Source organism: Micropterus salmoides, unplaced genomic scaffold (genome assembly GCF_014851395.1).
Source record: "Micropterus salmoides isolate LMB-PRFRI ecotype aquatic unplaced genomic scaffold, ASM1485139v1 Ms_hic_scaffold_10, whole genome shotgun sequence".
In the NCBI taxonomy this organism is placed as follows: Eukaryota; Metazoa; Chordata; class Actinopteri; order Centrarchiformes; family Centrarchidae; genus Micropterus; species Micropterus salmoides.
The window spans coordinates 34,241,443-34,268,874 of NW_024040041.1; the positions used below are offsets into that span (position 1 = coordinate 34,241,443).

General features: G+C 42.0%; 2 protein-coding genes across 2 annotated transcripts; both read left to right on the top strand.

Moving 5' to 3' along the window:
* Positions 1-10,835: 10,835 nt before the first annotated feature.
* LOC119895715 (keratin, type I cytoskeletal 13-like) lies at positions 10,836-14,800 on the top strand. Its single transcript, XM_038708996.1, has 7 exons — positions 10,836-11,415; positions 12,007-12,089; positions 12,581-12,737; positions 12,906-13,067; positions 13,541-13,666; positions 13,749-13,972; positions 14,550-14,800. The coding sequence occupies exons 1-7, from the start codon at positions 10,939-10,941 to the stop codon at positions 14,707-14,709; spliced, it is 1,389 nt and encodes a 462-aa protein (XP_038564924.1). The 5' UTR covers positions 10,836-10,938; the 3' UTR covers positions 14,710-14,800.
* A 9,163-nt stretch (positions 14,801-23,963) lies between these two features.
* LOC119918123 (keratin, type I cytoskeletal 13-like) lies at positions 23,964-27,209 on the top strand. The gene is made up of 7 exons (XM_038738672.1): positions 23,964-24,528; positions 25,341-25,423; positions 25,577-25,733; positions 25,812-25,973; positions 26,184-26,309; positions 26,395-26,618; positions 27,098-27,209. The coding sequence occupies exons 1-7, from the start codon at positions 24,100-24,102 to the stop codon at positions 27,207-27,209; spliced, it is 1,293 nt and encodes a 430-aa protein (XP_038594600.1). The 5' UTR covers positions 23,964-24,099.
* Positions 27,210-27,432: the final 223 nt, after the last annotated feature.

Genomic DNA, 27,432 nt, shown 5'->3' on the forward strand with positions numbered 1-27,432 from the left:
ACATCTTAGTCAATGAGCTCCTTCATTCAGAATGTCAGAGGTTTTGTTACAGGGTGGGATTTCACATAAATTAAGTAGAAATTGAATGGAGTTTGGTGGAAAGGAGTTTTCTCATGAACTACTTTTCTTACTTAAAAATAATCAGCCACCTACATCACATGATTGTCCATCACTTTGCGTATTTTGAAACAGATCAGCATTTTCTACAATTAAAATAAAAGATTCTGAGTAATGTGCATGTTTGGTGGTGTTTGGAGTTCCTTATGGGGCATCGTTATGTTGTAGAAGGAAAGGGACGGACTGTAGGCACAAATTTTAAAATGTTGTCTAAAATATTATTTGTATGCTGCAGCATTCAGATTTCCTTTACTAAAATGAAGGCACCCAATCCATGAAAATCAATCAATCAACATTTTTTTATATAGCACTTTACAGCAACTAATAGGTGTCCAAAGTGCTTTACATCAACCAAGACAAGACAAGAAGAAAACCTAGAAAACAGTAAGTCAGATAAGTTTGCCTAAAATCATCAGAAGAAGAGGGAAGTTGTTGCACCACTACTGCGTATTAAAAACCATTCTAAATAAATAAGTTTTAAGTTTTGATTTAAAATGAGCAACTTCCGTTATAGTGCAAATGTCAGGGGGGAGCTTGTTCCAGAGTTTTGGGCCAGCAACAGCGAAGGCCCGATCACCCCACTGTTTGTACCTGGACCTCGGGACTTCTAAAGTCCGTAAATCTGGAGACCGCAACAGCCGATTTTGCCCACCCAAAGTTAAAAGCTCGAACAAATACTCTGGGGCTAGGCCATTTAAGGCTTTGAAAACAAACAATAAAATCTTAAAATCAATTCTAAAATGCACCGGAAACCAGTGTGGTGTAAAAACAACGGGAGTGATGCGTGCACTTCTAGATGTATTTGTTAAAAAGCGAGCAGCAGCATTTTGTTGAAGACGCGAGATGGATGTTTGACTTAGACCAACATAAAGAGCGTTGCAATAATCTAGCCTTGAACTAATAAAGGCATGAATAGCCTTTTAGATTAAGAAAAGGCTTTACTTTAGCCAGGAGACGAAGTTGGAGGAAGCTCGTTCTGACAACATTGCTTTTGCATCTGTTTGTCAAATTTCATGCTACAATCGAATGTCACACCCAGATTTTTGACAGTTTGCTTGGTGCTTGAAGTCAAAGCTCCCAGACTTAAGGCGGGATTGTTTGACATGAATTTTGTACTGAAGATAATACACTCAGTTTTGTCTTCTTACTTGAAAAGTAGTGTTTTAACAGGGGTGTCCACATACTTTTGGCTATATAGTATTATTTATTGTACCATAGTGTTTTTAGTAGTTGCTAATTTGCAACACCCATAATACAATGAAAAACATGTAAATACCTGATATTACAACTTCAATCATCAGAATCAGAATGAGATTTTCATCATGTTGGTAGTTTTAACAGATACTGTAAAACATTAGCAGATTTCACTAAAATCTGGTAAAAATGTAATGGAGTTTGGTGGAAAGATGCAAACTGAAACAGAGCATCTTGGCACATTTTTGTATTTCTTTTACTATATTTTTACAGACTTTTTGATGCATGTGTGCATTCTGCAGAAACTGTCCATTATTTGAGGACAGCATAGCTGAAAGCAGATTTACACAGCCGTCTGTGTGTGTTTCATTAACACTCAGCAGGTAAAACATGTGGAACAACTGGACCGTCTTGGAACAAACACAGCTTGTAAAATATCACGACAGATTCAACACAGAGCCGAAACTTGGCAGCAGTTACAGAATGGAGACAGATCGGCTCTCAGTCTTTAATGTGCTCGGTGGGTGTGTTTCTGTGTGTTTGAGGTGTAGAAGTGTTAAGAAATTATTACATTTTGTATTTTAACTTTCTTCTCCTCAGTTTTCTCAAATCTCCTCTAATGATCACGTCCAGCCGGTTCTCACTCCAAACAGGTCAAATACGGCAGCCTGGTCAACGGTCGCACGCTTCAAACTGTAACCTGAACATCGTAATGTTTGTCTGTCAAGTTTTCAGCTTTGTTCCAGCCTTTAGTGAAAATCCTCCCTGAGTCATGCAGATGACAGTCGACACCGTGAAGGGCTCCTGTTGTTAATCAGCTCAAACATCCGGAATTTCAAGGTTCAAGCAGCTAAAATGAATTAACTGCAGATTGTGTATTACAGGCTTAAAACTAGAGGCTTTCACACAGCAGATTTTATCATCGACTTCCTAAGAAGCTGCACCGTCTAACTATGTTACATAAGCGCTCACACATTCTAGTTTAAACACATCTACTGGCTCAAAGACACTGAAATATTTTAAAACAGCAGCGAGCACACAAACATCTCCCTCAGACGTTTTAGTTTTTTCTCATTTGAACTATTTATTGTCCCAAAAGGTCATTTCTAGAAACCATCATGACTGCTGGGAATCAACCTTTGGTTCAACTGTTATTTAACTTCACTTGAGGCGACTTTTCCTTTTATGGTAAAAATGTGCAGCAGCAGGTCTGAAACAGAAGGGCAGGCAGGTTGGAACATAACCTTCTTTATCTGATGGCTGCAGCAGTCAGAGACACACAGTCTTCAGTCAGCTGTGAAGAAGAATCACCCGGATGAAAGAAAACATGCATGTAGGACAAGTACAATAATTTTGTTCTTACTGGCATTATATCACATCGCTGTATCCTGCAACAACCCATTCTCACTCCCGACTCCTCACATATTGACCCTTGGTCAAGGACCTTTGGGGTTTTAACACCCTGGGTGCCCCTTTAGAATAATTTTTAGACGTTTAGGGCTCTGCGGTCAACAAAAAATATATGCGGTCAACAAATAAATATAAAACGCTAGCGTTTGAAAACATCGCCATTTTGAAACAGCATTTTATTAAAGCTGTGAAACGTTGCAGTTTGGTTGGGTTTAGGCACAAAAAGTACTAGGAAGGTTAGGAAAAGATCATGGTTTGGGTTAAAATAGCTACGTAGGTCAGTTAACACATGAGTTAACTTACGTCACTTGCGTAACAATTTATGTATCTTTACTTAAATAAAAACATTTAATTTTGACTTTTTGTTTTACATGGGTAAAGAATACCGTTCTCCTGGTTCACGTCCGGGTTCTGGCCCTCCATCCACACCAACCACCTCCTCACTCAGTCTTTTGTGTTAAATATCATATACCTGCCGTCAAAAACTGACGCCACAGGGCTTCCCCACACTGCGTTGAACTATGGCGCTATAGGGATCCCCAGTGCGTTACAAACTGACGGCGATGGTCGTGACCATGTGTCCATGTGTCCATATGTGACGAGTCAGGGAGCGAGAACGGGCTGTTGACACAAAGTTGGAAGAACACTGACATATTATTTGTATGCTGCAGATTTCCTTTAATGGAATGAAGGGACCCAAACCAACCGACCGGCCTACATCTATTTTACTGAATTATGTTTGGAGTGTTAGCAAATACTGTGACATGTTAGAATATTTCACTAAAATCTGGTAAAAATGTAACTGAGTTTGGTGGAAAGGTGCAAACTTGTAAAACAGAGCATCTTTGACCATTTTTTGTATTTCTTTAACTATATTTTTTACAGACTTTTATGCATGTGTATTCTGGAAAAAACATCCTTTATCAGTTGAGGACAGCTTAGTTGACTGCATTTGTGTGGCCCCATATTTTTGGGGTATAATCACCAGTTTAACTGAATCATGTTTGTGTTTTCAGCAGGCAGCGTAAAAAATGTCTTGAAAGATTTCACTAAAATCTGGTAAAAATTGAATGGAATTTGCTGGAGAGATGCCAACTTCTAAAACAGAGCTGCATTTTTGAAAAGTTTTAAATAGTGATGTGTATGTGTGCAGATCACTATCACAGTGAAGAACTAGCTGAATAAACAGAAACTTCATGAACAGGTCTCGTCTTTCGTGCGAAGTTCTGACAGAGATTCTGACAAAATGCAAATGTTAACAGCCGAGTGAATGATTGATGACTGGATGAAAGGAGAAGGAGAGAGGATTTACAAGGAGGAGAGAAAGCCCGAGGTGATGACGGAAACTTCCAAAGAATTCAGGCTGTGCCACGCCCTGTAGAGGAGGAGGGGGAGCAGGAGGCTTCTGCTTATTACAGATCCTATGTGATTTAATTCATCTCATAATGTTATCTGAGCAACAGACACCAACATTATGCATTAAAGACCAATCACAAATCCAGACGGAAAGATTTGCCATTTGATATTTTTCAGTCGTCTAACAGCTTCATGTTATCACCACTGCCAATCTCTGCTCCTACACTCAGGTTTACACATAAAATATACGTTCAGTAACACACGACGCATTATAGATCAATGGGGAACAACCATTCCTGCCATCCCTTGTCCTTTTCTCCTGAAACAAGAGTTGGTACTTCAAGGCCTCTCTCGTATTGGCCTCTTTGCACCCCTCCTCCCACTGCAACAGCTCAGCCAGAAATGTTTTCCAATCTTCAGTTGACCACAATACAAAATCCGGGAAGAGGATTGTGTGCACCACTTCCAGGAACTGCAGCTTCCCTCTCAAATCATTTCCCAGGACCCGGCAGTTTCCAGCAGGTCGGGCTTTGGTCTTTTTGTTGAGAAAGGTCTGGCTCTCTCCCTGAAGAAGGGGATGGCCTTTCTCAACTTTGTGCCGGTTCTCTCCCGCTCTACTGTGTGTCAGCATGAGACAAAAGCACCACATCGTGGCCCAACTTATACCGTCCTTGAGTGAGAGATGTTTTGACCACGGAGAGTGTGTGTCCCCTTTGGACCACAGAGCTTGCAGTATGGGTCTTCTCTCAGCCCCATGTGTGCAGATGTAATGGTGAGGAAAGGGTGTCATGCACAGATTGCAAGAGGAGGGAAAAGCTGACGGACTCGCGTCTCCACAGCTCTGCCCATGAGCTCTTACACTTGGGCAGATCCATTTTGACCGTGCACCCTGGAGCTGTAGTTGCCCTGACTGGATGTAGAGGCCCTCTGAAGTGAAGCTTGGGGGAAATCCCAACCATCTCAGCAGGTGCATCTAGATTTTCCTCTTGAAGCCCTCTACGGCAGTCATGGGGAACTCATGTCGCCGGTCTGCTTAGCAGCATTGGTGACACTGGCTCCGTCTCTCGAATAGTAATATAATAGAGTCCTCCTCGGATGAGATCATGTGGGATTGACCTGGGGGCATTCGCCTTTCTTTTGCTTGGCCTCTCGGATTCGTTAGCTGACCATTGAGGTGCGTTCCAGACACCCTATAAAAACCTGGGTGGATGTGTTGATGTAGTGGTTCTGCATCAAACAGGAGCTCAGCCTTCTTTCGAGCACAGAGAAGAAAATCTTGAAATCTTTGTGATGTTGGCCTGAGGTACTGCTACTTTTACTTGAGTAAAAGATCTGAATACTTCTTTCACCTCATGTCGAGGCCACACCCAGCTCAGTGTGTATACCTGCGAGGATCAGATACAGTACAGTGTGTACATACAGCGGACTGCAGGGCGTCATCTGTGCTTTACATCCTGTCAACTACAACGACTGAACATTGTTTTATGTTTTATATCTTATATATCATGCAATCACCTCAAGGCACATACCTGCTGCTCAAACACAGAGCACGAGTAATAATCTAGTAATAGAATATTAATAGAGTAACAGCCACAGGGGACATGTTCCTGATTATACTTACATACTTTTATTGAGGGGAAGGATCTGAATACTTCCTCCACCACTGGTCATAAATGTTTCTGTGATCACTTCTATTCTGTTGTTAGTGTGTGTTTTAATTTGTTGTGGATCACTTTGTTCTCATTGAATGTTCAATCTCGGATACAACCACCTCCCTTAAAGTCTGACCATCTGCAGCGTGCCCGATCTCCTGGCCCTGCACGCCCCAACACCCGATTTCCTCTGCGATACCTACACTGGGTTGTGTCGCTGTTACGACCGGCGCTCTGTGAACAGTTGGTGATCGTTCCCTCTGGCTGGATGAATTTTATGCTTAATCCGTGCACTTCTGCAGCTGGAGGCTCTCCACAGCACCACGAAACTTTCTAAATTCTTCCATCTCACGGAGAAAAGAAGTCAGGTTGAAACAAAATTTGCTTTATTGGCATGAATGTTAATACAACAGTATTATATATATACTTCACGGAAAATACAAAACAGTTCTATTCATATAGTTCATCGAATAAATAAAATAAAATAATTGTATTTCAATACATTGGATATAGAATAACATTATCTAATATTGTTAATTTCTCTACGTCTTCTTTCATTATGGCTGTGTCTCCTTCTGGCAACAATGACAGAAGCCATCTCTGCTTAACGCTTGGCCGTTTGCACCTTCCTTTCAAATACAGAGGCTGTTGTGTTCAGGCTTGGTAGATCACACTGTGTGTAGTAAATAAATGTATTTGCATGTTACTCTCCCACTACTTAAAGTAATAAAATTGAAACGCCCCAAACTGCATATTCATTAAGGCAAAAGTAGTAAATGAACAACAGCTGCTATCTTGCACTTTTGGAAGACGTTATTCTGCGTGCACACCGTTAGTAGATCAGCTTACGTGTTAATTTGCTGGTGATATTAAGTTAGCACACGTTTTTACTCACACAGACCTTTAGTGAATCTGGCAAGGAAGTCAGGTGTTTGCAAACCACATGTTATTGCACTTTTGTGCATGTAGCAGAGCATTTAAATTTTAATTTCGCAGTACTCTACTTTGGAATTCATTACTCAATTTTGTGCATAACAATGCCATTCATTGCAATTAAAAATTGTAATCGTTGCCCAGCACTACAAAATAAAACAGCCTCCACGAGTTAAGTTTGGTTTCAAACATGACATACTTGTCAAAGCTAAACATAATCCAGCAGTGTTATGGGCTAGAAGACAAAATTCAGGTTATCACATAATCGTGGCTTCAGTATTCTGTAATGTTTGTGTCTCATAATTGAGAGAAAATGACTTTATAATTAGGAGACGTTTTTCACACAGCAGCAAAGCGCAAGTTCCACATAGAGATGCAGAATAATAGTACTGGTGGTGGTAATCAATAAACACATAAATGAAAGAAGAAACCGTTTTGACAGTTAGCCTTGTAGTTTTTTTAGGTACTTTTAGGGAGACACACCTGTGTGTACCTGGGGGCGACAGCAACCTGTGGAAGCCCCGCCCCCTCAGGTTACAGCTGTTACATAAGGTTAGTGCTGCTGGAGGAGGATTCAGGTGAGGCTGATGATGGAAGGGACACACTGGAGCAGGTTTCCCCAAGGCGGGGGAGGAGGTTTAATAATGTGTGTGTTCTGAGAAGATAGCTGTCAGTCAGAGCGGAGTGAACGCCACATTCATCAAACTGAAGCTGATTTGTGGTTTTGAATATTTTCTGCATGCTTATGTGACAGTACTTCACTGTGTTCATGAAAAGAGTCTCACACCTTGCTGTCGCCTCACAGAGCTGCATCTCAGCTGCTCCCTGAGTCCATCTGTAACACTGTACTTCTTACTGCACTACAAGTGTCTGACAGCTTTAGTTACTAGTTACTTTCCAGATTACAGATTTTCGTCTCCTTTCTGTCCAGATGTTTGTGGAGGATCAAGAGTTCCTTTACGGGCTGAGAAAATCCTCCTCCTCCTTATTTCGCTAAATAAACTTGGATCAGCTGGAAAAAGCTGCAAACAGGCTGTTTAGGGATACAAGGTTCTCACAGGACAGCGACTCTAGAAACACATGATGATCTTGTAGACCATGATGCATTGCTGTAGTGAAACTACCCAACAAGATATAAAGGAGTAAAATGCAACATATACATTAATGCAGCAGGACTATTAATCCAGAAACACCAGGTATTATAGAGAAACACTGACAGTGAACTGAAATAGGAGAAGAGTATGTAAAGTTGTAATCTGAAAAGTTACTAAAGCTGTCAGACTGATGTAGTGGAGTAGAAGTAGAAAGTTTTACTTAATTGTATTCCAACACCAGGGTTGGGAGGATTACTTTAAAAATGTAACGTAATCCAAATTCCACAATTTAAAAGCAATATAACTTGACCAACTAGTGGTCAAATTAGCTGACTCTGCCTGTACTGGGAGCTCGGAGCACAGTGTGTTTATATTCTACTCAAGCCCTGGAGGATTTCAGGCCGGGGGACGCAGCAGGGAATGATGGCAGGGAGCGGCGGCGGGCGAGCGGGCAACAAACCGCGCTCAGCAGCCTCCCAGTGAACACGACATGAACAGGACCAAACACAGCCTCATTAGCTGACTCAGCCCCGGGGTGCCGAGAGCCAAACTCCCAGTGGTCAAACTGGCCTTCGGTGTCGGAGCACCGGCTTCAGCTGCTGTGTTCACTCAGCTGAAACCTGTCTGCACATGTCTGCATGACGGGGGTGGGGCGTAACACACATTCAACTACTGCTATACACCAATCAATATCTACAGCAAGTCCCACCCTAGCTTTGTATTTTTACAGGAAACATGTAAAGAACAAATAGCACTCTGCTCTCAGTTTCATAGGATCATGATCCCTATGTGCAATCCCCGTTTTTACAAAATGTACTGGTAATCTGATTATGTCTTTTAGAGACAAGTTTTTGCTGTTTCAAAGCTAAATCCGAAAATGAAATAAGTGAACAGGACACTTGTGGCAAATGTCTCAAGGTAGTGTGTGGGGGGAGCAGCAGGAAGGAGATTACCTGCGTTGACTGTGAGGAATTGATCCACAAGTGTCAGTGAAATTGATGCCTGGTGTTTGCCCCCCAAAATTAGTTTATTTTCTTGCAGTTTAGCAAATTTTCGTATTCTTTTCCTTTGACAGACAGATTGAATGTTTTAGCCATTTTTGGATATTTATGCGTTCCATTTGAGTCCATTAAGGTTTTTACTATGCATTGAAATACATATAAGTGATGTTTCTATTAGTTATTCTATTGTGTCCAAATGTTTATTATCACATATCCTAACATTACAGATCTATTATTCTTAAATTTTATGTTAATTATTGAAATTATATGCAAATAATATATGAGCGGTCAGATTGACTGCTATGGCCGTTCTAGTAGTTTCAGAATTCTGGTAGTTTTAGTTTGAGCTACGTTGTGCATGCATCACATTATGTGTGTATCCATATGCATATGCTCTGTAACACATGCTGCACATTAAACTCTGTGATCCAGACCCCGTCTTCTCCTACTGTAGCTGAACATTTCTTTCTTTCACAGCCAAATAACAAAAGGTGTGCATGCCTCTTTCTAACATGGTAATGACTATAAAAGATAAAGTAATGGGTGTTGTACATGGATGTCAGTTTTACCTGCAGCTGCACATGATGGGAACATGCCGGCAGCAGAATACCATGCAGACACACCCACACCGCACAAATGATTTAGACTAAATGCCTGAGATTGCTCCAGGTTGCATTTATGCATACAGTGAATCTTTTGATGTGTCAGCTCCAGTTTGAGCCTCTCATATAATTGTTGTTATTACAATACAACATATAATGAAATAAGCTGCTGCTTTCAAAGTAAATGGAACAAGCTAAGAAATATATTATATATTTAATTTATAATGTATAACTACAACATATCATGTCTGGTTTGCAATAGACTCTTTTAATGTCGTTCAGAACTTGAATCTGCTCACTCAGATGAAACATACAAAAAGGTTTTCAAGACGATCCATTTCTTACTGTTCAGGAACAAGAGTGGCCGGTCCTCCACAGCCGCAGCGGGCGATTCATTCGTCCAAACGGCACATGATAGAACTACTTTCTTTCAGTGGAGAGTATCCTGAAGATCATGAAGGACAAGGGAGATGGTGCTATCAGGAACCTCTGTGTGGAATTCAAGATCCCAAGGTGAGTAATATATTTTTTTTATTATGTATTTTCTTAAAAGCGTCGCTCAGAGACATTTATGCTTGTTACCACCAGCAAAGGTGGAAACATTGGTATGGCAAGATGGTAAGATGCAACCATGTCAAATACAACAATGATGCCAATCAATACAAATTAATAAAAAGTGATCAACTATCCTATGAATATTTTTATATTGACAGGAGTGGAGTCACTGATGTGTTTGATGAGTATAAAAGGTATAGATGCTATTGTTTAATAAAGGGTTTGCTCGTTCATAGGTTCAATCATGCAGTGAAGGTCACTGCTAAGGCGCCCTGTAATCAAAAGTCTTAACTTGTTTGCAGAAAGTATTATCAGTGTCTGATAATGATTATGCTCTGTTATCTCTATCTATTGTTTATTATTTAATCTCTGTGGCTTTCATAAATCCTCCATGAATGCAAGGTAAACATTTCCAGAAGTGAACAGACTTTTCGGTGAATCTTTGGCACCTGATTTCAACTCCATCTCCTCAGTCTCTGCTTATTGTCCGCTCTGTTTACTTAAGATGAGGCAGCTGACAAAGACTTATTCTAATCAAACAAGTCAGGTTTACTCTTTAAGCAAGATTGGCTCCTGCTTCCCACCACAATAACCTGCTGCCTAGAGTCACCCACCGCTGACAAAACAGATGGTGCTTATTCTGATGACTTAAATGGATGTGGTTTTTAATGCAGGGAGTGAACTTTAAATCTAAATGTCAGGCAGGTCTGGGCTTGCTCTGCAGCGTTTATTGCTCTGATCTTTTGATGCTATGTGAAAGTTGGCGTGATGATTTCTCTGCATTTAAATAAGCAGGTGAACATACATGTGATAGGTGGATTCCACATTTCTTACACACCCACAGCCCACTGAGTTAAACAAGGACAGGTGTCTCCTCCCAGGCTTTGCACAAGCTCGCCATCCTTCCCTCCTCCACCCAACTCATCTCAACAGTATAAAAAGTCAGCTGCTCTTTGAGCTCTTCACTTTCTCCTCTCCAGCTGAAGCAGAAAGACAACCTTCTTTGCCTTCATCACCACACAAAATGATTGCCTACAGCACCAGAACCTCCAGGTCGTCTGGTGGTGGAGTCTACAGGGGCAGCAGTGCGTCCATGCACGGTGGAGCTGGAGGCTCTCAAGTCAGAATCTCCTCTGGTGGCTCCTCCATGTCCATGTTCGGCGGTCGAAGTGGTGGAGGTGGCTCTAGCTTCAGCTACGGTGGCGGAGCAGGTGGTGGAGGTGGCTCTGGCTTCAGCTACGGTGGCGGAGCAGGTGGTGGAGGTGGCTTTAGCTTCGGCGGTGGAAGTGGTGGTGACAGCATGGACGCTGTTCTCAATGAGAAGGCCACCATGCAGAACCTGAACGACCGTCTGGCGGCCTACCTGGAAAAGGTGCGCAGCCTGGAGAAGGCCAACAGCGAGCTGGAGCTGAAGATCAGGCAGTTCTTGGAGAGCAAGACCTCCCCCTCCTCCAGGGACTACAGCGCCTACTACGCCACCATCGCAGAGCTGCAGGGCAAGGTAGGCTCACATCTGACCCCCAAATCTTGCATCAAACCACAGCAGGTGTACAGTATGCTCTACCTGTCATCACCTGTTCATCCAGTGAGCAACTCAGTGGCCACTTTATTAGGCACTCCAGTACATTCCACTGCAACAGCTCTGCTATGACATCTGTCTTAATGAACATTTTTGTTGACATTGTTAGAAATGTGTATATTAAATTACATTTTTATAACTGAGGTCATAATAAAATAGATGATAGTTCTGGCAGGGCTGCTGTATTGGAAAACAAATGTGGATTTCAGTGCGCTCAAGGATCTTCAAGGAGTCATGCAAGAACAATATGAAAGTACAGATGTTAAAGTCATGATATTCTGTCAATAAAATTGACAAAGTCTGACGTCATGCAAATACTGACAGTTGACATATTTTGCAGGAAAAGGGGTGGAAGTGGCTTTCATTGCAGATTTATGATGCATTAGTTGTTACCGTTACTTTTCTATCTACATAGATGGAGACCTTTAAAATATTAGTAAAAATCTCTAAAATGCACCATTAAAGAATGAACATAAAAAGCTAACAGCACTGCTTTCCTCTTTCATCACACAGATCCAGGATGCTACCAGAATTAATGGTGGCATCTACCTATCCATTGACAACGCCAAGCTGGCTGCCGATGACTTCAGGCTTAAGTAATTTAATTAATTCATTAATAAGTGGCTAAGAGTTAAATTTAAAGGGCCTGAACCAGAAATAAGACATGGATTACATAAAGTTATGATGAGACACTGATTAAAAATCACTGCATCAACTTCTTCACAAGGATGAACGAATGTCGCTGTGAGCACTGCTTTAGAGTTGACATTTAGGAATACACAGAATTTGATGTTAGAGTCCTTCATGACATTAAACCAAGACTAGAGACAAAAAAATACATTGGAGACAGAAGTTTACATTTTTTCCCATAAACTAAGTTTATTAGTTGACACCTGGTGGACACAATGAACTGCATCTTGATGCATTTCAGCTGTGGCAACAACCTTTGTTAATACTGAAAATAATAGTCAAACACATCAAGGCCCTGTTTTTTAAACTTCTTTTGAGGATGAATTTCACACACATTCACTCTGTTTTCGTCCTTTGCCTGCTTCAGTCAGATCTGAATGCTTTGTCCTGTGTGCAGGTATGAGAATGAGCTGGCCATGCGTCAGTCGGTGGAGGCCGACATCGCCGGGCTGAGGAGGGTCCTGGACGAGCTGACTCTGAGCCGGACCGACCTGGAGATGCAGATCGAGGGGCTGAAGGAGGAGCTGATCTTCCTCAAGAAGAACCATGAGGAGGTCAGTGGGCTTTCAGGGCCAAAAATTTCCATTTTCCATTAAAAAATCAAGGAGTCAATAAAATAAATAATAATAATAAATAATAAAAAGTTCCCACAGACACCGAATGTCTCAGTGGAAGTTTTTTGGTTTGGCGAATGCACCTCACCTTTCACTGTCACCTTGTAGGAGCTGCTGGCGATGCGAGGTCAGATGAGCGGTCAGGTGAACGTGGAGGTGGATGCGCCTCCAGCAGAGGACCTCAATAAGGTCATAGAGGAGGTCAGGGAGTACTACGAAGCCACTGTTGCCAAAAGCCGCAAAGAGCTGGAGGCGTGGTTCAATGCAAAGGTAAGGACCTGATTTTAGCCACGCTAGAGACTCTTGGACTCACGTCTGTCCGTCCACCCCTGTAGTTCAGACTGAAACATTGTGATGAAATGTGGTTCAGACCTTCATGCTCCCCTCAGGATGAACTGTAATAACTTTGGTGATCCTCAGACTTTCCATCTAGCGCCATCATCAGGTCAACATGTTAACATGTCTACCACTTTGGTTTATGACCAAATACATGCAGAACTAAGGACGTTCCCATCAGCTTCAGCTGCACACTGTGGTTACTGCTAATTATCTAAGTTAGCATGCTAACACGCTAAACTAAGATGCTGAACATGTTAGCATTAATTGTAGCTTCACAGAGCTGCAGCAAGGAGGTCGACTCAAATTTAGTCCAAATGGCAAAGAAATTACAATACATTACTATGAGTATTTCTGTTTTACAGCCTGTAAGTAAACATGTTAATAACGTGCTGTTTCCTCTACAGACAGAAGACCTTCACAAAGAAGTCGCTATCAGCACAGAAACCCTCCAGTCGTCCAAATCCGAGATCACAGATCTCAAACGAATGCTGCAGAGCCTGGAGATCGAGCTGCAGTCCCAGCTCAGCATGGTGAACATCACGTCTCATCACATCTTTTATGTCCAGTGTCTTTGTGAGGCAATAAAACTGATCCAGCTCCTCTCTCCTGCAGAAAGCGTCGTTGGAGGCCACCCTGAATGAGACTCAGAACCGGTACGCCATGCAGCTGGCGGGTTACCAGAACCAGGTGACCATGCTGGAGGATCAGCTGATGCAGCTGAAGGCTGACCTTGAGAGGCAGTCCCAGGAGTACCAGATGCTGCTGGACATCAAGACCAGGCTGGAGATGGAGATCGCCGAGTACAGGAGGCTGCTGGATGGAGAGGCCAGCGGCAGGTGAGCGAGCTTTAGTTATCTGACAATTAAAGGATTGTTTACAGGATATTGTGAGCTGATATCACATCTTACTTTATGCCAGAAGAAGCCAGATCTTCTGGGGGTTCAGTCCTGGGTTTTATTACCTGCAAAATACATTACTTTGCTCAAACCACTGACTCATATTTTGTAATCATATCCAACATCCTAAACTAACTTAAACATCACAGAACACTAAAAGTAAAAAAAAAAAAAAAGATATTATTTTAGGGTTAAATTCTGGGTTTTATTATCAATAATTTTCCACCAACCTTTTCAACAAATAACATTTTGTTAAACAAAGGTGTCAGAAACTGGCCAAGATTCATACTTTTTGATCAAATTTGTAGACATTTTGAAACTACACTAATAGCTGACAGCAGGATGCAATGATGCAAATTGTGTGATTAGCAGCCAAATAGGAAACTGCATTCATCATTTAATAAAATTGGCCTTGGAAAAAACCCCAAAATGTCCTGAAACATCAAATGAACAGCATAAAAATTTCTTTATGTGAGATGTAGAAATTCTCACTATGCTATTTGTTTCCCTCTTGCAGCCTGGCCATTTCCTCCTCCTCCTCCTCCTCCAATGTGGCCTCCGCTACCTCCTCCACCACTTCCACCACCACCAAACAGAAAATAATTACCATTGTAGAGGAGGTGGTGGATGGAAAAGTGGTGAGCTCCTCCACAGAGACCGTCAGTCACACCCTCTGAGCACCAGTGGAGGGTACTCTGAAACAAACATGCAAATAAAAGCCTGCTGAGGTGCTTCAAAATAAAAAGTCTGTTGTTTCTTCTGTTTAAATTTAAGTGTCTATAGTTGCAGTTTCTCTAATGGCCACCAGCTGCTGCTGCTGCTATACTGAAAGGTTATGAGGGTCAGGATTAAGTTACAATTACAAAGCAACAAAAACGTCTAATCAGCCTTGGTGGATGTTTTGAAAATTATTCCTATATGTAGCTTGAAAAACAATCATTGACTTAAACAGAAACACCTGTGCAGGAGGAATACACCTTAGCAAGGAGCAGCCCAAGGTAGCTAACAAGGTGAGGCTGCTGACAGTTTACTGTAAAATCTACATAAATGGAAGTATTTTGCCAAAATATTACTGTGTTTGAAAGACAACATATCTACAGTACTATCCCGTTCTCATCTCAGGGTGTCGATTATAGACACTTTCAGAAAGGCTGACAAAGTTAGTGACTAGTTATTCAATATAAAAGGTACCCTTCAGCTTCCATAGGGAACGCCCGCAGGCATACCTACGAACCCTTTACCCTAACCATCACAGACGTGTGTGCCTAAAAACCTAAGTCAGCAATTGTCTGCATGTCGACTGGCAGTAAATGACGCACTGAGATGAGAACGTGTTGGCAGTATTTACGATACATGACATATGATGCCCTTTAAAAGCCAATTCAGGGTGACCACATTTTCAGAATAGACATGACATGAGGAGATCAGATTAATCTACAGTGAGAAAATCAGATTAATCTACAGTGAGAAAATCAGATTAATCTGCAGTGAGAAAATCAGATTAATCTACAGGGAGAAGATCAGATTAATCTACAGTGAGATCAGATTAATCTACAGTGAGATCAGATTAATCTACAGTGAGAAAATCAGATTAATCTACAGTGAGATCAGATTAATCTGCAGTGAGAAAATCAGATTAATCTGCAGTGAGGAGATCAGATTAATCTGCAGTGAGGAGATCAGTTTAAACTACAGTGGTGTGATCAGATTAATCTACAGTGAGATCAGATTAATCTACAGTGTGAAGATCAGATTAATCTGTAGTGAGGAGATCATTTTAATCTACAGTAATGGGATCAGATTAATCTGCAGTGAGGAGATCATTTTAATCTACAGTAATGGGATCAGATTAATCTGCAGTGAGGAGATCATTTTAATCTACAGTAATGGGATCAGATTAATCTGCAGTGTGGAGATCATTTTAATCTACAGTAATGGGATCAGATTAATCTACAGTGCAGATCCTCACATGCACTTACTGAAACTGGAGGTCAAACAAAAAGACATACAGGTAAAAAATATGTAAATCACATGTTGTTCTGAACAGTAATGTGAGCAGCTGGTTCTTCCAGAGGAGCAATATATTCAGGAGACTTTAAATTTGAGAAAGACCCTGATGTCCAGATGTTGTAGCTAGCAGACTCTCTCAAATCTTTTGATAGCACTAAACATCCATATATGTCCTACGTCATGTAACAATGGCAAAGAAATTTTAAAATGTTCTGGGAATGTTTTACACATCGACCATGGCTAAAAAATCTAAGTGCAAAGAGTAATAATTGACCTTGTTTGCAGTTGGAGATTTAGTTGCAGGATGGGGAAACTGGCATCTTCATTCCTAAACGACAATAAATCGATTGTGAATTGTCCCAAAATGACATGAGTGTTGAAAAGTACCAGTACAGCGACAGGTATACAGCCGCTTTTCTGGTGAGGACGGGATGAACTGGCAGCAAGGCTGAGCAGAGGCGCCGTATCAGCTGGGTTTTCTTCATACTAGGGAATATCAGAAGAATCTGGCCTTAAATGTATGTCCAACGAGCAAGAAATAGTTGTGAACGTTTCAAAGCCATAAAATCAAACAATGCATCTGAACATGTGTCAGACTTTGTACTGCTGCATTAGTGTCATCTCTATCTTAGCAAAGATCTGGTCATTTGCACGTCTCACACTAACATTGGCGGATATGAGCTTGCAGACTGGGTGCCCAGGGTGTTAAAAAGCTATACAAAGGGGTCTTGATCGTCCATATGATATGTGACGACTTAACAGTGAGAATGTGTTGGCTGGAGAGTCTGGTCGGATTCCGACAACATGAAAGTGAAGTCTCTCACACAACTAGAACAATGTGGTTTAAACATTACACAGCCCCAGGCCCCCAAAGCTCCAGATCCATCCATCCATCATCAACCGCTTATCCTGCGTACAGGGTCGCGGGAGGCTGGAGGCCATTTTATACTTCTACTGCACATTTCAGATGCAGATATGGGTTTTCTCGAATACATTAGTGTTTAGATACTTTGCAGATTCAGATTAATAAATTGCAATCAACTAATAAATGATGATGTGATATTCTAGATGATGCTGCCAAGCAGAATATAAACTCGTTAAAATGACAGTACTGGTTCCACAGGTCTCACCTCAGGGGAGAGGAGCCTGAGACCCAGGTTCAACCACATAATTAAAAAAAGTATCCACTTGGAGAACAAATCTCACATGTACTTTAATAATGAAAAAATGCCTCTTCAATAACAAACAAGTGCTTCTTAGATCATAAACTTATGCCGGTGAACCAGCGACAGGGTCATGGATGGCTAAGGCTCATTCATGCACATGGGGAATGAAGGTTGGCCCATGTGGTCCGAAGACATTGTTGCTGGTTCTGGTAAAAAGGTGTCAGAACACACAGAGCATTTGTATGGAGCTGCATAGCTGCTGGCCAGTCAGGGTACCCATGCTGATCATCCAGTGCCCAAAGCTAAAATGGGCTTGTGAGCATCAGAGCTAAACCACAGAGTAATGGAAGAAGTTGACCTGGTCTAATGAATCACCTTCTCGTTTAAATCAGATGGATAGCCGTGTGTGTGTGAGTCACTTACCTTGAGAACACATGGCATCAGGATGCCTTATGGGAAGAAGATGAGCTGGCGGAGGCAGTTTGATGCTTTGGGCAAAGTTCTGCTTGGAAACCTTGCGACCTGCCATTCATGTGGTTGTTAGTTTGACACATACCACCTATCTAAGCATTTTTGCAGACCATGTACACCCTCCAAAGGAAACGGTTTTCCCTGATGGCAGTGGCCTCTTTCAGCAGGACAATGCGCCGTGACACAAAGCAAAAACAGTTCAGGAATGGTTTGAGGAACACAACAATGAGTTCATGATGTTGACTTGGCCTCCAAATTCCCCAGATCTCAGTCTAATCAACCGTCTGTGGGATGTGCTGGACAAACCATGGAGGCCCCACTTCGCAGCTTACAGGATAAAGGATCTGCTGCTAACGTCTTGGTGCCAGATACCACAGCACACCTTCAGAGGTCAAGTGGAGTCCATGGCTTGACGGATAAGAGCTGTTTTGGCAGCAGGTGATGTGCTGCTACATCCTAGTGTGACTGAAAACCCTGGCAGCTGAGTTCTGGACATATTGTAGCCTGTCCAGGACCTTGCAGGGTTCTCAATACACGACACCAGTGCAGAAGTCCAAGCCGGAGGTGATATGTCATGAAGTGAAGATCGAGGTCTGGAGATGTTTTTGAGGTGGTAGAAGGCAGATCTAGTAATGAGTATGTATGACATGTGACTGGAAGGAAAGGGTCAAGTCCAAATGACACCAAGGTTGCGTACTTCTTGGGATGGGGAGATGGAGCAACCTTCCAATTTGAGGAGTAGATCTCCTACCCTTAGGAGCAGCGGCTTGGGAGCCACTACCATTAGCTCCGTTTTGCTGCTGTTTTTTTTGAGTAGGTTAGATGACATCTAGGTTTTTATTTCATTCAGACAGTTAACAAGTGACAGAGGGGGAAGCTGAGTGGAGGGTTTGGTGCTAAGATACAGCTGTGTGTCATCAGCATAACAGCGGAAACTGAGACCATGGTGATGTATTATCTGGCCAAGGGGGAGCATGTAAATGGTGAAAAGGAGGGTTCCAAACACAGAGCCTTGAGGCACACCTTGTTTGACTGGAGCCAGGGGGGGAGCTGGAGTCTCTTAAGGTGATGAACTGTTCCCTATTAGAGAGATATGACTGGAGCCAGCAGAGTGCAGAACGGGTAAGGCCAACACATTCAGATAGACGGTAAAGAAGGATGGTATGGGAAACTGTGTCAAAGACTGCTGAGAGATCTAAAACAATGAGAATGCTGATATGTTCAAAATCCGCAGCGATGAGGAGGTCATTTGATGAAATGTACTTCCGCACACTGTGGTTTTTAGTTTGTGTCCACCATAATCAGCAGAGCTAAACTTCATAGTTCAAGTAGTGAGCCCTGGGTCGGCTGCCCCCATGTACCCACGCTATCTCCGCTTATGATGAGCAGTAAATGTGTCAGCAGTTTATAGACCACTTGTAAATAAATGTTTAGCGACAGTAATCAGACTATAACAGCTTTATATTAATGCCTCATAAAGCCTAATAACTCCTTTATTATGCACTTATTAAACATTAACAATGATCCTTTACAGCTACTGGAACTAAAGTAGAAACATTGTTTTATTAAGTTTATTATGTTTATAAAAAAAATTTAATAATAGAAGAAATAGAAAAAAGTTACTGTTTTATTATTGAAAGACGATATCACACTAAGACAGTGTTCTCAACCTTTTTAGGGCCAGCGCCCCAAAAAATGTATTAATTAATTATATAAAGCGAAACACAAAATTGAGATGGCAGGTGACAATTCAAAATATCGATCAAATGTGATCTAGTGAGTTTCTCCTGTAGATCAACTTATTTAATATGATTCCTGTTGAGTCTCCCTCCTCTTTTGTGTTTGGGGAAGTAACTTCTTTAAGTGTCATTGTGGCTCCTTTTCATATCAGCGATAAATTTATTCATTTTAAATCAGTTGTTGACTGGACTTGAAAAGCTTTTTTAGAAGGTTTTCTGCTCATGTTCAAAACATTCTGCACAATCAGAATCACTCCCACATTTCTGTGTTCTCTGACATTTAAAGAAAAAAAGTTGTAATATTATGAGACAAATGTCACCATTTAATGAGAATTTTGCTTCGCTGGTAGTTCTTGTGACAGACACAAAGCTGGATGAGACGAGGAGGTGCTCATGTCAGGGGAAAACAAAACTAATTGACAGCACTTGTGATCAGGCAGGAATCTCACCGCAAAGCCACACACACATTCACTTCAGAAGCTCTGATAATGTGCAGCTCACAGTCCAAAATGCAAGTTATTAAGTTATTAATTCATTTTTTTAAAGGAGCAAAGGCTAGGGCCATTTATGCAAATCAAATTCTGCTATTATACTAAAAATGTTCAATGCGTTTTTCATTTCCATGACATTAAGGGCTTTTGTATACAAAAGAAACTCATTGTGAAATACACAAAACATAGGATTCACTTTCAAAAACTTTGATTTGTGAATCTAAAATTTCCCAAGAATGACAAGGTTATTATTCAGAAAGTCATCTTTGCTGTTGTCCATGACAGAACCATAGATGATGTCCTTCAGAGAAAAGAGATTTGGGTAAAGTCAGTCATGTATATAAAACCATAACACTTTAGGATACATACATGGGAAAAATAAATGATCAGTACTCTCCTACTTAGAGCTATATCATTGCAGCTAAATGTATTTCCTCATGCAACAAACGGAGAACCATTGTTGTTTGTATAAAGTAACTTCATTATCACATTATTAATTATTTTTTAATTATTTTTTATTGAATTTGTGCTCTGGAAACATTGCAACCTAAACAACAACAATTCATGGCAATGGGTGAGAAAGAGAGAAAGAGAGAGAGATCTCATGTCATGGAAACAAGTTTCTGCCGCAACATATCAAAGGTTCCTCCTCACTAGAGGAAGAGGTGTCCAGGCTGCAGAGTCCTGACTCGAACCGGTGACCTCTGATACGGGAGGTGGACACGCTGACGAGGAGGTTTATATCCATGGGCACTAGCCTTGGTCCCCAGTGTGTCTCTCAAGGTGTCGGGGAGTGAGGTCTACTCACTGCACAGCTTTGCTGGCTTCTGTCACACTCACCCCCCTAAACCTCACTCCCGTCCAGGTAACGGCACCAATGTAACCAGGTGCTTCCGAGAACGTACTGCAAAGCCCTGACTTGAACCGGTGACCTCTGATACGGGAGATGGAAACGCTGACGAGGAGGCTAAAACCCATGGGCAGAGGCGTCGGTCGCCAGTGTGTCTCTTAAGTTGTCGGGCAGTGAGGTTTACTCACTGCACAGCCACAATGAATTTGCTAAAATGTTCTGTTCTCATACAGTGCCTTCCTAGTCTTCCAAACACTCGAAGCTCTTTTTCACTACTAGTTGTTGCCCATGATTAGTCTAGGCATACACAGCTAAGGCAGGCTGAGAATGGCTTGAAAACAGATCTGAAGAACTGGGTAACACAGCTCCTCTTTTTTGGTGTCACCAGGTGTCCAAGTTTGTCCCCCTCTTGGACTGGGTGTACAGTTGTCTGAAAAGCAACTACATCATCATCATTGTTTTCATTCATAACGGGCTCATCAGTGATTGCATCTTCCTGGGAGACGATCTTAGTAGCGCTGGTAGTTGCTGTTGGCCTACAAGCGGCTACATCATCTTTTTCATTCATAGCGGGCTCATCAGTGATTGCATCTTCCTGGGAAACAATCTTAGTAGCGCTGGTAGTTGCGGTGTTGTGACAAGCACTTTCATCAGGTTCAGCTGCCTTGACTGCATCCTTGGAGGGGCTGGGCTTATTCAGATTGTGTTCCTCATCGGCCACTTTCCCCTCAATGCTCGTTACAGCGTTGGTGGATGTAACCACAAGGTTTTCCCCAGATGAAACTTTTTCCGGTTCATCCTCTTTCAGGTCAGTAAAGGTGTCATACCATACCTCCTCCTTAGACAGCTCCTGGTCCTGCTCTGTCTTCAATTTTTCATTCAGTTTTTGTTTTGATCTTTGGTGACCAGTCATGCTACAATTTGGGGTCGGCGTAGAGATAATTTGTTTACATGTTTGAAGAACATTGAAGATATCTCTAGCTAGTAGCTCTAATGTCTGTTCCTGCATGATAGACTTAAGCCCCAGCAGTTTGCTCTCCCCAGTACTGTCACTGCCGCTCCCACAACCTATGAGCTCCGCATCTATCCTTTCCTTTATTTCACTCACCACGATCATTGTTAGATTCTTTGCGTAAGGGCTGTTACATACCCTAATTGCATCTTTAATACCCATGACGTCCATAAGAATCAGTGGAACGATCTGACCCAGATTTTGGGATATTAAGATTCCCCCCCTACCGCATCACAAACAGAAGCCCTTCTGCCTGATGTGGAAGGGCTTTGAGTCAAATGCAAGTCACTCTTCTGGGCCAGACTTTGTTGGAATTCCTTATAAACATGAACAGATACAGTGTTCATAATCTCCACACACATGTCCTGTAGGATATTTTTTGTGGCCTTTGTAATGCACTCGAATGGCACCATGGTACAGTCATCCGACGCCAGCTTGAACAGGTGAAATTGGACAATTGGACGAAGCAGCTCCATTATGGGCTGATGCATGATCTTGTGTCTGCTTATTTTAGGCATTGTATCTTCAAATGTTCTTGAAGTTTGTGGAATTAAGAGTTCTGATTGCCCGGGAAAGAAACCGTTCTTAAGTATAGTAATGTCCAACTCTTGATTCACCTGTACCGTCTACCAGAGGGCGGGCGATTGAACAGGTGGTGATATATATATATAAGAGGGAACTATTTTTACCAGGGAGGCCAGAGGGTAACCGATGATTTTTTTAGCCACAAGCTTTTTTTTATCAGTGCTGTCGTGTTAGCAGGAAGAGATCTTCTGAGGAAAACTGCAACTAAACCAACACTTGGGTCTTATGAGCCTGCAGACCAGATTTCATCATCTTACATCATCAAAGGTCCAATGCCTTTGATGATGTCATGACATTCTAAAATTCAAAGTAAAAGAAATAATTTCAAAGAAAACATTCTAACCTTTGGAACTTCCTCACAAATTTTTAAACAATCGCAAGTCAAGTTTTATGTAATTATGAGTTCTTTTCTGACTTTCTATTGATTGTGTATGGGGTGGAATGTTTGTCCCGAGACTGGCAGAACTAAAAACATAAGCAAGTCCATATAAGTGTTAATTAAATCACAATTAACACATTTATTATTGCTTATAAGAAACTTTTAGGCTCTTATTATAAACTTGTTAATGGTTTATATACCTGTCATAAACATTAATACGATGTTTAATAACATTAATGAGACTTAAATAGTTTTAATAATACAAAGCACACTCATTATTGGCTAGTAAGATAAATATGAGCAGCGGTGGCGGAGCTAGACTGTCAGCACAGTGGGGACGGAGCTTCATCGTGGGCCCACCTGCTACAAAGACATATTAACCAAGTTTACATGACCCCAGACTCACTCCAAAAGTCCACAGAGTCTGGTCAATTTTCAAATTAAAATACTTGTTACAGACTTCTGATAATATATCAACATTAAACACAGTTAAATGAGACAAAAAAATTTTTTTTTTTACTACGTAGCCTACTTAATCATAGTAGAAGCACAAAAAGCAAGCACTAATCACCAAATCAACAAAATCTAAACATGTTGGCAAAGTCCAGCAGGTAAAACGCTCTTATCAAAATGTGCTAATAAGTTTGTTTGAAATACAAATGTTATTTCATGATTTATGTTTATTAAATGTGTCTCCTAGGAATCTAGTGTGTTTGTTGGTAATTGTCGTTGTTGTGGTGGTTTATCAGGGAAAAATACATTTTTGCAACTTAAAATCATGTTCTGAAACATTTTTCAAATATTTCTTTTATCTGTGCTGTTCTCCAGTGAAACACTGGATGGTTTCACATTTTTATTTATGTAATCTTTATACTAAATATATGTAAAAAAAAGAAAAAAGAAAAAAGAAAAAAAGAAAAAAAGAAAAAAAATTTACAAATCACTCTTTGCTTTAAGTGCTCAAAGCAGCATTTTCTATAACCATGAAGGAACATTTTAACTTCAGGTTTCAAACTTCAGCTTAATCTCCCTGTGGACAGATCTGGGAGCTGTGAGGTGTTTGTGGTCTGACTGGATGTCAGTTCCTCAGGGTTCTGTGAGGATTGACAGGACCGGACCACCAGGTGCAAAGAGCTGTTAAGCCCCTGAGATAGCAGCTGTTTAAACCCACCCGACCTGCTGGAGTTCACCTGCAGCTCTGAACTGTTTGCTCTCCTGGCCCCGAGGCCGCAATGACACCCTCTAGCCTGTTTAGCATCCCAACCTGACCCACCACCCCAGCCTCATTTTGAGGCATATTAGCAGGCAACATCCCAGCTGCTCTTCATTCTCTGCCCAATCCGACGACTCGCCGACCCTCAGCCATGACCACCTTCTCCAACAGCAGCTACATGTCCTGCCCCGTGAGGAGCTCCGTCATGATGGCCCCCTCCGTGTCCTCCTCGTCCCGCCTGGGGAGCATGAGGGCCGGCAGCGTGTACGGTGGAGCCGGAGGATCTGGAGTCCGTATCTCCAAGGCCTCCTTCTCATCTTCCGCCTCCTCCTCCAGTGCTGGTACTGGTGCTGGCGGTGCCTTCAAGCTGAGCGACGCCATGGACGTCTCTGTCAGCGAGAAGGCCACCATGCAGAACCTCAACACCCGCCTGGCCACCTACCTGGAGAAGGTGCGCAGCCTGGAGAAGGCCAACGCCGAGCTGGAGCTGAAGATCAGAAAGTTCCTGGAGAGCAAAGCTGCGCCGGAGGCTCACAACTTCAGCAGCTTCAACGTCCAGATCAAAGACCTGCAGGACCAGGTGAGAACAAGAAGACGGAAAATCTGCAGTTTGTACAGAAAAGAACAGATTCTAGTGGGACCACTTTACCCTGAATTTAGCCTCTAAGGCAGCATGTGTTTGTAGGCACACCTCAACATGTTCGACCAATCAAATTATTTGACCAAAATATGAATAAAATATGACTGTATCCTGTAAATGTCTTTGTAATATATAAAAAAAACTGGGTTACAGTTTAAAGTAAGAGTTGAAAGGAAAACACACACACAAAAAAGGAATGTGCGGATGAGATTAAACAAAATCCAGATGTGCTTCTTAACTCATCTCCCAACAAAAAAAATTAACACAGAGGGAAGTGAATTAATTAGTTTAGTTTAATTAGTTGTTTTAGTAGTTGATTGTGACACTATTTAGACAAAGAAATCATTGACTGTTTTTAGTTAATAGTAAGTAATTAGTGTTCTCTACCACCAACAGAAGCAGACCTGACAGAGTAGACGCCAAAATGTTAAATTCATAATTAATAAAAATCATTTTATGATTTCCAAAGACTTTTAGAGCTCAACAATAAGCAAATATTAGTTTAGACCTTTTTAACAGCATGTACCAACACCTGACTGTTACTATGTAAATAAATTTAGTAAATATGTGCTGACTTGCAAAATAACACTTCCAGATGATGAGAGACGAAGGGTTTGAAGTAGAGAAACCTGTTTGGGGGGTGGGGGGTGGTAACATGCTACCAAGCAGATGGGTTGTCCGTTACCTTTATGTTGCGTTTTTGCCAAACCGCCAGTTGTTCACACAGTTTCTCCCCTTGCGTTCCTGCTCAGATCCTATTCGCTTCTCGTGGAAATGCCGCCCTCGTCCTCGCCATCGACAATGCCAACTTGGCCTCCAATGACTTCAAAGTCAGGTGAGTGTGAGACTTTGTTCCTCCAACATCAAATCATTCGTCAAGGGCAAAACATGAAATAATTCTATTCCGGATGTCTTATTTTGATCTCATTCTTCCCAGTCATGTCAACATTCAGGTGAGTTTTCTGAAACTTATTGTCGTGTTTTTCAGGTTCGAGAACGAGCTGGTCATGCGTCAGTCAGTGGAGGCTGACATCGCTGGGTTGAGGAAGGTCCTTGAGGAGCTGACTCTGAGCCGGACCGACCTGGAGATGCAGCTCGAGGGACTGAAGGAAGAGCTAGTCTATCTCAAGAAGAACCACCAGGAGGTCAGTGGGCTTTCAGGTCTAAAAGAGTTTTGGGGTAAATAAAATGGCTAAATGACATTAAACACTGTCACCTTGTAGGAGCTGCTGGCGATGCGAGCTCAGATGGGCGGTCAGGTGAACGTGGAGGTGGATGCGGCTCCAGCAGAGGACCTCAATAAGGTCATAGAGGAGGTCAGGAAGCACTACGAAGCCACTGTTTCCAAAAGCCGCAAAGAGCTGGAGGCGTGGTTCAATGCAAAGGTAAGGACCTGATTTTAGCCACGCTAGAGACTCTTGGACTCACGTCTGTCCGTCCACCCCTGTAGTTCAGACTGAAACATTGTGATGAAATGTGGTTCAGACCTTCATGCTCCCCTCAGGATGAACTGGAATAACTTTGATGATCCTCAGACTTTTCATCTAGCGCCATCATCAGGTCAACATGTTAATAACGTGCTGTTTCCTCTACAGACAGAAGACCTTCACAAAGAAGTCGCTATCAGCACAGAAACCCTCCAGTCGTCCAAATCTGAGATCACAGATCTCAAACGAACGCTGCAGAGCCTGGAGATCGAGCTGCAGTCCCAGTTCAGCATGGTGAACATCACGTCTCATCACATCTTTTATGTCCAGTGTCTTAGTGAGGTAATAATTAAACTGATCCAGCTCCTCTCTCCTGCAGAAAGCGTCGTTGGAGGCCACCCTGTATGAGACTCAGAACCGGTACACCATGCAGCTGGCGGGTTACCAGAACCAGGTGACCATGCTGGAGGATCAGCTGACGCAGCTGAAGGCCGAGCTGGAGAGGCAGTCCCAGGAGTACCAGATGCTGCTGGACATCAAGACCAGGCTGGAGATGGAGATTGCCGAGTACAGGAGGCTGCTGGACGCAGAGGCCAGCAGCAGGTGAGCGAGCTTTAGTTATCTGAGAATTAAAGGGTTGTTTACAGGATATTATGCGCTGATATCACATCTTACTTTATGTTAGAAGAAGCCAGATCTCCTGGGGGTTCAGTCCTGGGTTTTATTACCTACAAAATACATTACTTTGCTCAAACCATCATATTTTGTGAAATGTAAAACTTTTTGAATTTTGCCTCTAAAAGCATGGCTGAAATGTGTACTTGTACCTTAAATGTAAAACCAACTTGTTCTCAGTCTTAAATCAGCCTTGATACAAGTAGTGCTCAAATATTATTTTTATTGACCTTTTATTGAAATTCTTATTGACCCTTATTTGAGCCTAAAGTAACTAAACTCCTGATACTTTTCCTCCATGACAACAGAGACACCAGAGACAACATATCAAACCCATCTGTGACTAAATATTTTATTAATGTGAGATGAATTAAAATCTGAATGTGATTTTTGTCTCCCCCCTGCAGTTTGGCCATCTCCTCCACCTCCACCAAACAGAAAGTAATCACCATCGTGGAGCAAGTGGTGGATGGAAAGGTGGTGAGCTCCTCCCAAGAGACCATCACTCAAACCATCTGAGCACCAGCAGATGGCACTATCACAGTGGGCTATTCGGGGTCAACTGTAGTCTTAAGTTGTTGTTTCTCTAGTGGCCACCTGCAGCTGCTGTACTAAAAGGTTAGGAGGGTGAGGAATAATTTACAGTTACAAACTGAAGCAACAATAAAAAGTCTAATGAGCCTCTGTGGATATTTTTTAAATGATTCTTCACGTAGAGAACATGTAAAACATTTCAGGAGGC

What these genes read in the sequence shown, in the direction of transcription:
- LOC119895715 (XM_038708996.1), top strand. Translation starts at nt 10,939, where the DNA reads ATGATTGCCTACAGCACCAGAACCTCCAGGTCGTCTGGTGGTGGAGTC. An exon ending in GCCGATGACTTCAGGCTTAA is followed by an intron (nt 12,090 to 12,580) that starts GTAATTTAATTA and finishes TCCTGTGTGCAG; the next exon opens with GTATGAGAATGAGCTGGCCA. An exon ending in TCAAGAAGAACCATGAGGAG is followed by an intron (nt 12,738 to 12,905) that starts GTCAGTGGGCTT and finishes GTCACCTTGTAG; the next exon opens with GAGCTGCTGGCGATGCGAGG.
- LOC119918123 (XM_038738672.1), top strand. Translation starts at nt 24,100, where the DNA reads ATGACCACCTTCTCCAACAGCAGCTACATGTCCTGCCCCGTGAGGAGC. An exon ending in TGCAGTCCCAGTTCAGCATG is followed by an intron (nt 26,310 to 26,394) that starts GTGAACATCACG and finishes TCTCTCCTGCAG; the next exon opens with AAAGCGTCGTTGGAGGCCAC. An exon ending in GACGCAGAGGCCAGCAGCAG is followed by an intron (nt 26,619 to 27,097) that starts GTGAGCGAGCTT and finishes TCCCCCCTGCAG; the next exon opens with TTTGGCCATCTCCTCCACCT.